General features: G+C 45.0%; 1 protein-coding gene across 1 annotated transcript in view; it reads right to left on the reverse strand.

Annotated features, from left to right (window-relative positions):
- The window catches only part of ERBB4 (erb-b2 receptor tyrosine kinase 4), a 1,176,406-nt gene extending 1,170,904 nt beyond the window's left edge, over nt 1-5,502 (reverse strand). Inside the window, exon 1 of the mRNA XM_059395472.1 lies at nt 5,412-5,502. Within this exon, the coding sequence (XP_059251455.1) occupies nt 5,412-5,493 (82 nt within the window). The 5' untranslated portion in view covers nt 5,494-5,502. The remainder of the gene's footprint in view (nt 1-5,411) is intronic.
- Nucleotides 5,503-9,058: the final 3,556 nt, after the last annotated feature.

A 9,058-nucleotide genomic window follows, 5' to 3' on the forward strand; every position in this document is an offset into this window, starting at 1 on the left:
TTAATGACCAAAAGGTTTTATTCAGACAGAGGTAGTCTGCTGAAAGTTTACATTATGTTACATTGTGTTTATTTATATATGCATGTGCATACACTTTTAAATATAACAATTAACTTGTTACTGGAATGTATCTCAATATTAGGGAAGACTTTAAAGCCAGTTTTCAGAAAACTGCTATACAATGGACAAGTAGAGTATATTACATACATTTTCCCCTCAGGCACAGAAGCCAAGTCACAAAGACATGGAGTGAATGCTCAAGGTATTAATAAAAAACTGGAGGAATTTGTCCCCACAATGTAGAAATACTGATTGAAAGCACTTAGCCACGCCCTATGTCAAACTTAACCACAAAACGGGCAGTTAATGTGTCCTTCAAAGTAGGTAGCACAGCTACAGGCTCAGGAAACATCAATGTAGGACCTTTTCATTAAAAAGTAATAATAAAGAAAATTAAGGAATTGTCAGTATAAACTGTAAACTCCAGTCAACAACTGCATGAGAAAGCGTGAAAAGTATGGCTTTACTCCAAGTGCCCAATATTTAAAATAATCCAGAGAATGAGTGTTAGGTAACATGCAGTTTTGCTCCATATGGTCAAATGTAACACAGCAGAACATTCCTAAAATGATATAACCTGAAGAAAAGCTTATAATATGATTAGATTCTGCCCTGAATACATACTCAGATCATTATAAAAGATAACAGTGGAATATGCTTGACAATTAATTTTTGTAGAACAGCTGTAGGTTTGAACATGCATAAGCTAATTTTAATGTAAATATTAACATCTTTATAAAGCAGTATCTCTCAAAAGGGTGAAATCAAGCAGCAAGTGCCAACAAGGTTGCAGGTAAAAGAACATCTTTTTGGATCATTTGTTTCATTTATGTTTCGGGCACTTACAAATTACACATAGATATCCAACAGCAGCAGAACATTGTAAAATAAAGCAAAAACTTGTTGCTCTTTTTAATATCTTAAATTTTCTTAATAACTGGCTTGAAATAATATAAATACGACACCACTTTAAAGCACTGCAATGTTTAAGGCAATCTCATTCAATTTATTATCTAAAATGTGCACCTTGCATAGTCATTAATCTAAGGTGGTTCTAATCACAAGGCTTCAGAGAATATTTAGAGCATAATTCCTTACATCCCTGGTATTTCTTAAAAGGGGGTAGTCTACCTTCTATCCTTGGTCAAGAGGGGTCTGAAAGAGGGAAGAAGGGACTTCTCTGTAGAAAGATCTGGCCTTGGAGTCAGGGTTTCTGAGATGTGCTAGTGATCTTGGATCGATGCCTTTTTATTTTCTTTCAGGAATAAATCTGCGCAATGGAATGGGTTGCAATTGTCCAGCCAACCAGCCATATCAGATTTATCAGAAAGAAAGAATGAAAACTGGCTCAGAGGACTCCTGCAGTGGCTGAGTGGCAGGTTGCTGGGAAGGCACACACACAAAAAGAATACACTTGGTGGTGGAGGGGAAAATATATATATTCACATGTGTAAACTCAATAAATAATAAGATGTAAAGAAAGAATCTACAGTAATGGAAAGTGTGAATGCATAAGACAGATGATAAATAGTACCTCTATTTAAGAACTAAAGGCATGAAAGCTCATGAATACTAAATATTTGAATCCACTTTAAGGAGGAAATATGATTTTTGCCTCAAATGAATGCAAACTCTAAAAATCAGTCAATGCAAACTTAGTGTGTTCAGGTTAGTGTAAAAAATACATAAATCTTCCATGAAGTGCATGTCCTGGTAAATATTCTAATGTAATTTCTTAATTAAGACACATTTCCCATGACTAAATGAAAAAATATATAAAGCACTAAGTACTGATTTTCTTAAAAATTGATTTTTCTATGCACAAATGATTAGAATAAAAGCAGTTTAGTTTAAGTGGGGAAAAAATCAGTAGATGAGGAATCATGACACAACCAGTCATTCAATTTTATCCTAACGGTCCATATTATAGTATTTTCAACTTATCTGCAGTTATAATAGGTATAAATTGGTTTAGAAACATTCTGAAGAAAAAAATACCTTCTTCTAAAATGATTCTTTTTACATACATAAGAACTTCAAAGCTAAGAGAAAAAAAAATAAAACAGTATATCCCGTGGGTGTGCTTCCAGTCAACATGTGTAAGAAAGATTTGTTTTTCCTGTATTTATGTATTTGTATTTAAGATCTTTTTCATCATTTATCTAAGTTTTATTAACTTTTTTCTTCTCAAATGTATAGAAACTGACCTTAAGTTTGAAGATCTCTCTTAAATATATAGGGAAAAAAATCGGTGTTATTTTATAGTATGAAAAGCAGAACTAAGTTACTTGCAAATAAGAAATGGAAACTGAACTTGTTTATCCCATATCTATTGAGGTATGTAAGAGCACTGCTTCAATATTATATATTGCATTTCAATACAAAGGTAGATACTATTTTTTAATCATGTCAGGAAAAGATGATTTTTGAAGTTATCTCTTTTGGTGGTAAAGGCTTTATAATAGTCATATAAATGGCCTTTGGCTATATATACTATTTCGAGATAAAATGAATTACTGGAAATAAAACAAAATTCTTAAGACATTTAAAAATTGTCTTCTCTAAAGTTGATTTCTTTTCCCAAGCAAGAGGAGAAAAAAAAAAAAAAAAAGATCCTTTTCCATTACAATTGTTCTAATAAATATCTTAGATCTATACAAGGAATGGTCCCCCCACCCGTATCTTTATTCTGCTCACATAGAGCAGTAAATAAGGTGCATTCCTTCTGCTTCTTAAGAAATTAGCATTTCAAAAATATGCCACTTTCCCCTGAACTCCAAGCGTGTCTAATAATGCGAGAAGCAGATTGTCTTCCCTCGTTTCCTTAATTTGTTTCATCTAAAAGCAATTCACTCAACATCTTGTCGCCCTCTGGCAGCTTAGTTTACTTATCCGCACTTAATTTCTCATTTGGACCAAAACAAACTCCTCCAAACTGCTACTGACTGCTAACCGCGAGAGGGGAGACACGCAATATGTATTTACTTGGGAACACAGAGCCTCGCACACACAGCCACAGACACACAGAGCCTCACTCACACTCCAGACAGTAACTTGGTTTTGCAAAAGCACTATATTAAACCCAGCTGAACTTTCCTTGCCAGGTGCGGCTGGGTGGGGGTGGGATAGGGTGAAAAAAAAAAAGAAGTCCCCGGGGGCATTTGCAGTTTCCAGTGGATCACCTTAGCAAGCGTGTTGCAATTATACTAGGGATGCACCCGAGAGCTTTTCTTTGTGCGGCCCTTTCATCTAGATCACTTTGTGTTTTGAACAAGTGAGACTCGCCTTTGTGCCCCTAGAATTTCAAGTACAGAGTCACACACGGAACAACAATGGCACGCTAATCCTCGCGTTCTAAATGGGCTCACTTGTGGGTCTGACAATTCGCGGGGGGAAGCGAGAAGAGACCAGCGAGGGCGCGAGGCGGTGTCGCCTGAGACGAGGAAGAGGACAGCTGCAGAACTAATTTGGATTACATTCTTTGCAGAAATTCTGAAAAGGGCTTTTCGGCATAGCTCAACCCTGAGCCACACAGTTAATACCAAATTGCCGCGGACTCGGAGCCGGGTCCTCCAGTGGCTGAGGCTGAACCAGACAGCCCCCAGTAGGTTGCCTCGTAGAAATTCCTCTCGGCTAAGTCTGCATGTCGGTAGCAAATGCTTTTGAATGGGTCAATGTGCATAATCAACCCATTGAGGGAAAATATGAAGGGACTCGGAGTGGGGAGGGAGATAAAAAGGGATGTATCTAAGAGGCCGCTTGGAATCTCAAGTCCGTGTTGGTGTAATTCCGGAGGTGGCTGGAGCGCGGGACCTGGTATGCATGAAGAATTTCGGAGTATTTGGGAGGGTGCAAAAGGCTAGTACAAACGGCGCACACTGGTGGCATTCGAAGGTCATTTTAAAAGGCTCGAGGATTGCAACTTGTTATTTACTAGGCGAGGAGGGGTAGGCGGCGGGGGCGGAGCGGGAAAAACCACAGCGCGTTGTTTTCTCGGTGAGGTCAGAAGGACACCCTCCGGGGGCCTGAAACTCTCCTATCGCCACTCTCGGGGGCTTTATCTCCTCTAGCTGCCTCCCACGCTCCCGCGACCAGCCCCGGATGGTTCCGGAAATCTCCCCGGCTCTCCAAACGGCCACCTTTGGCTGCATCAGACACCGGTCCTCAGTCCTTTTCCTGTCCCACTTTCATCCCCAGGAAACTCAAGTGTCAGAAACTTTGAGCAACCTCGCACTGCAGGTGCCGTCGTCAGCCCTGCCGGCTGCGGTGCGCCAGCCCCACCCGGCTGCCTCTCGGGGGTCAATTAGCCTTCCGCGTGTCCGGGTACCTGGGGCTCAAGCTTTCCTGCCAACAGTGGCAGCGCAGTCGCGCCCGCCTCGGGTTAAATCAATTCGCGCAACGGGTCGGCTCGGCAGCCGCGCCGGGCAGTAAACAGAGAAGTTGGAGGGACTCCGGCCAATAGCAAGTTGAACTACAGGAAGAACTCTTCCTGAAGCCAAACAGCAACCGACGGGAAGGCCGGGCCCCCGGCTCGAGTTTGTCAACCCCCCCCCCCCCCCCCCCCCCCCCCCCCCCACCCTTTCCTTTTTTTCCTTTTTTTTTTTTTTAAAGAGAGCACGCAGGCAAGCAAGCTCCCTCAAGTCAATGGGGCGAAGGCTCCGGGACGCCGGCGTAGGAGGCCCGGAGTTCTGTGCCCTCCGGCCGAGGCGCGCCCTCCTGCCGCGCTCCAGCTGCCCAGGCTGGGCTCAAGTCGAGTCTGACCCCCGCAAGCTCCGGGCGACGGGGGACGCAGCGGCCTCCGGCAGCGCACACAGGTGCAAAGCGCCGCTCTCGGAGCTCCACGCCCCACCGCCCTCCCGCTCTCAAGAGGCCCCGCTGACACCGCCCGGGACTTCAGCCCTTTCGAAGCCCGGGCGGCGAGCGCTTCTTGGAAGCTTTTACTCTCGGGGGGGGGGGGGGCGGACGGCCGGAGGACCGTCTCCTCTTAACTCGGGAATTGTGTCTCCCATGTCCCACACAACAGGCGGGGCCAGAAGGGATCCCGCTTAGGCTCACAGAAAACGTGCGAGAAAGGGAAAAAAAAAAAAAAAGGAGGAACAGAAAAGGGACAGGGTCGCAGCGTGACCTATCACGGTAAATAAAACACAGGTACACAGCAAGGTTAAGTTTGGGGACAGAAAGAGGGATGAATGGAAGCGCGAGGAAGAGGCCCGGGTGGCGTGCTCCCTCCACGCCTGGGAGCCAGAGGGTCTCTGTTTGGGCGAAGGGGGCGAGGGAGCCACCCGGGCGCCGCCGAGCCGGCGGCAGCAGGTTCAAGAACTGAGCGCGAGAAGGAACCGCGCGCGACCCACCTGACTGAGAAGCGTTGGGCTGGACGGTCCCCGCCGCCAGGAGAAGGCTCACCCAGACCCACAGTCCTGTCGCCAGCTTCATTTTTTGGAAGTCTCAGGTCCCGTGCTGACAATTACATGTCCAAATGGCATATCCCCTTTCGGGCACGCGGAGGAGATCCCTCAGCCGGGCGCGCCGGGGGGCGCGAGGGGAACCGGCGCGCGACTTGCGCGGTGCACCCGCTCCGAGCCGGGGCGACCGAGTCAGCGCCCGCGGGTCCAGGGCCGGGGACCGGAGGAGGGGGTGAGTGTGCGCGCTGGTGTGCGCGGGTGGGAGTGTGCTCGAGTGTGTGCGCCTGGGGCTCCGGGCCGGACTGTGCAGCTATTTTCCCGTGTGAGCCTCTGCTTTCTCGCTCCCTCCTCACTTTCTCTCACTGGTTGGTCAACAATAAAAAGGAAGGGGGAAAAAGGTTTCCAAAAAAAGTTGATTGCAAAGAGGCGGTAGGTTTCCGGCCTCTCCCCCCTGCCGGGCTATGTTCGGCTCCCTTTTCAGTTTCCTTGCACCTCCAGTCCAAATTGGGAGGGAATGGGAGGGCGGTGGGGGGGAAGCTTCTCGCTTCTCCCCCGATCCTGTCCTTCTTTTTCCTGTCAGCTTTCCTCACACTTGTCCGGCGGCTGCGGTAATTAAAGCTCCGAGCGTCATTTCCAACGCTCCGCGGTCTCCAGCTGCAGCCCCACAGAGAAATTAATAAGACTCCGGGACTGGGGGAAAAAAAAAAAAAAAAAAAAAAAAAGGGGGGGGGGGGGGGGGATAAAACAACCCTCCACGCAACCAGGCTGGCTCTGCTCAGCCGCGAAAACCCCGCCCCCGCTCTGACCCAACTAGTCCCGCCTTTTCCCCCGCCCCCACCCTAAAGGGAGATCTTATTGGCTCAGATACTCCCCAAAATTCTCAGTCTCAGGAGTTGGGAAAACACCTGTCTGGGAGCGGGCGCGTGCTGGTGGGGGTGGGGGGGAAGCGGGATTTAAAGGGCTCACCCGAGACAACAGACTGAAACGGAGGCCCGAGACAGCTGGCCTGAGGAGTGTGGAGACCACCAGAGAGTGGCTTATGGGTGTATATATATACATATGTGTGTGTGTGTCTGTGTTTTTTTTTTTTTTTTTACAAGAAAATCATCATTTTCTCTATTGTCCCACCGTGTTCATCCACAGACTGGACCTAGAAATAGAAGAAAAGAAAACGTTGCTTCAAGCATAAGGCCTTCACCCTTCTCTATCCCTTCCTGAGCTCCACACTCAAAATAATTTACTGGTTTAGCAACCTAGCCTCTGGTGGTTAGGTGGTCCTGGGAATATAATCACCTGTTTTCCCAACTATGCCATCTCGCCCACCATTCTCACCCTCCCAAACGGACCACATTTGCATAGCTACATCCTTTGATTTTCAGACTTTGTCTTTTCACCTTTTCTTTGGACTCTAGGATAACTTGGTTTGGGGGTCATTGCCATTGAGCAGATTCTCGTCCAAAGCCATGAATGTGGTTCAAGCCTAGAAATTGTCCCACTCCTCAGCTGTTCAATGTGTTCAACTGAAGGCCATGCCAGGACATAACCAACACAGATGATTAGACTTATACTACAGTGGACCCAACTTTAGGCTCTTTCTGTATTGTTACTTGGCAAGTCCACACTCCCCAAAACCCAGTTTATTGCTGACTATAAAAGTTCCTTTGCCTTTCTTGATTAAAAAAATATATATATCCTGAGATTGGGTCATATCCATGTACATATCCCTTGCCTTTTACAGCTCTGAAACTGTACGCTGTGCAGAGGCCAGCACCTCCTGGGGGTAGTAGGTTATTGGTTTGGTATTTGCACAGGCATTCTATATATGAACTATTTTACATTTTATTTTTCTCTAGAAGCAGAAAATATATAAATAAAAAGTATCAGGGGACCTTAAAAATCAAGCCACCTCACTTCTCACTTGAGACCTTCCCATCCAGCCCCCACATCTTTTATCTGTAGCCTTGTCCCTCAAGAATTCTCATGGAGCTGAGAACAGAGAAAAACAGCAGCCTCATCCCAGAAACCTAAAGCCTTCCCTTTCTTAGGCCCACAGCAAGGCACAGGCCCAGAGAGGAGGCCAAGCAAGCTGAGAATGCTGTTTCACCCAGAAGCAGCCTGGTGCCTGAAGAAACTAAACCCAGAACAGACGATGGTGACTTGACCAGAGTGGTACTGATTGCTTCAGAACTGTGCGCACTGCTCTTTGGGATTATCTTTGCTTTCTATTTTTATCACCCTCCCTCTCTTATTTTCTTTCCTTTCATTCAATATCTTCTCAGTCTCCTTTCCTTAAATCTGCTTCTGCTCTTGGTGATGATGCTCAAACACCTCTCTTTCTACTTATTTTTAAAACTTTCCGTCTGTCCCTAGAGTAACAACTTAAGTGTTTAAAAACAAAAATAAACAAACAAAAAACCTTCCTGCTTTGGGGAAAGTTTAAGTTTCTATATTTAAAAAGGTCTTGTTTCTGATAACAGTTATGTTATAAGAAGTTGAAGAAACTGTGTATTTTAGCTTAAGTTGAGGAAAAAATTTACAAATAATGTAGGTTGCTGTTTTTCTACATGTGTCCATTGTGATAGTTTTTCTTCTTCATCAATTTTATAGATCTTCTGTAGGAATTCTCCTATATATCGTTGTCTCACCCATGCATCTACAATAACTTGGCAAAAGAGAGATTTCAATTAATATTCACTGGTAAAAAACAATAGTCTAAAATTGTTTGGATGCTTGACAGTCTGTGCAAGGCCACCACCAATTAAATTACCTTGCATACCCATGGGGGAGGGGGATTCCGATTGAAACAATGATTGCTATCTAGTCGAAGTCGGATATTTGATGAGCAGTCAATAAAATGAATTGGCATGAAAGTTCTACCCAACAAAAGCATCTTCTGTTGCTTTTGATGGTGACTGGTCTACTCAATCACAGTCAAGTTTATATAATTTGATTATGAGACTACAGAGACTTAGCTAGGAAGCTAGTACCCTGTGTGGAACAACTGGAAAAGTGAGAATGTAAAAGCCATGAGCTAGAGTCAACAGTTCATTTTTTCTGTGTCTGGTCTCATTGGTTTCCCATCTCAACTGAGTCATCGTAAGAAAGGAACACCAGAGTAGGGGATATTTGCTATATGGGATGTGGACAGAGCACACTAAATCCTCTATGACTGCTAGGGGATTTCTGAAATGGATACTTTTATTTCTTCACCTTTCCACGTATCCTTACAATAATTCTTTATTAGCCAGATTAACAAAAATATGTTGCTATTATTTTCAAATTGGAAAAAAAACAAATCTGAGTAACCCAACGTATTACTTAGACAAGTATGACCAGGCTGCATTGAGAAAGAATGAAGGTGCCATTTAAAATGGCACCTTGAGGGGGCACCTCGCTGGCTCAGTTGGTGAAGCAACTGCCTTCCACTCAGGCTCAGGTCATGACCTCCGAATCCAGTCCAGGGATCTGGGATATAGCCTGTGTCAGGCTCCGTGCTCAGTGGGGAGTCTGCTTCTCGTTCTCCCACTGCCCCCTCTCTCCCACTTGTGCTTTTGCTTGCCTTCTCTATCTCAAATAAATAAAATTAAAAATCTTAA

The sequence above is a fragment of the Mustela nigripes genome, chromosome 3 (assembly GCF_022355385.1).
Source record: "Mustela nigripes isolate SB6536 chromosome 3, MUSNIG.SB6536, whole genome shotgun sequence".
NCBI lineage: Eukaryota > Metazoa > Chordata > Mammalia > Carnivora > Mustelidae > Mustela > Mustela nigripes.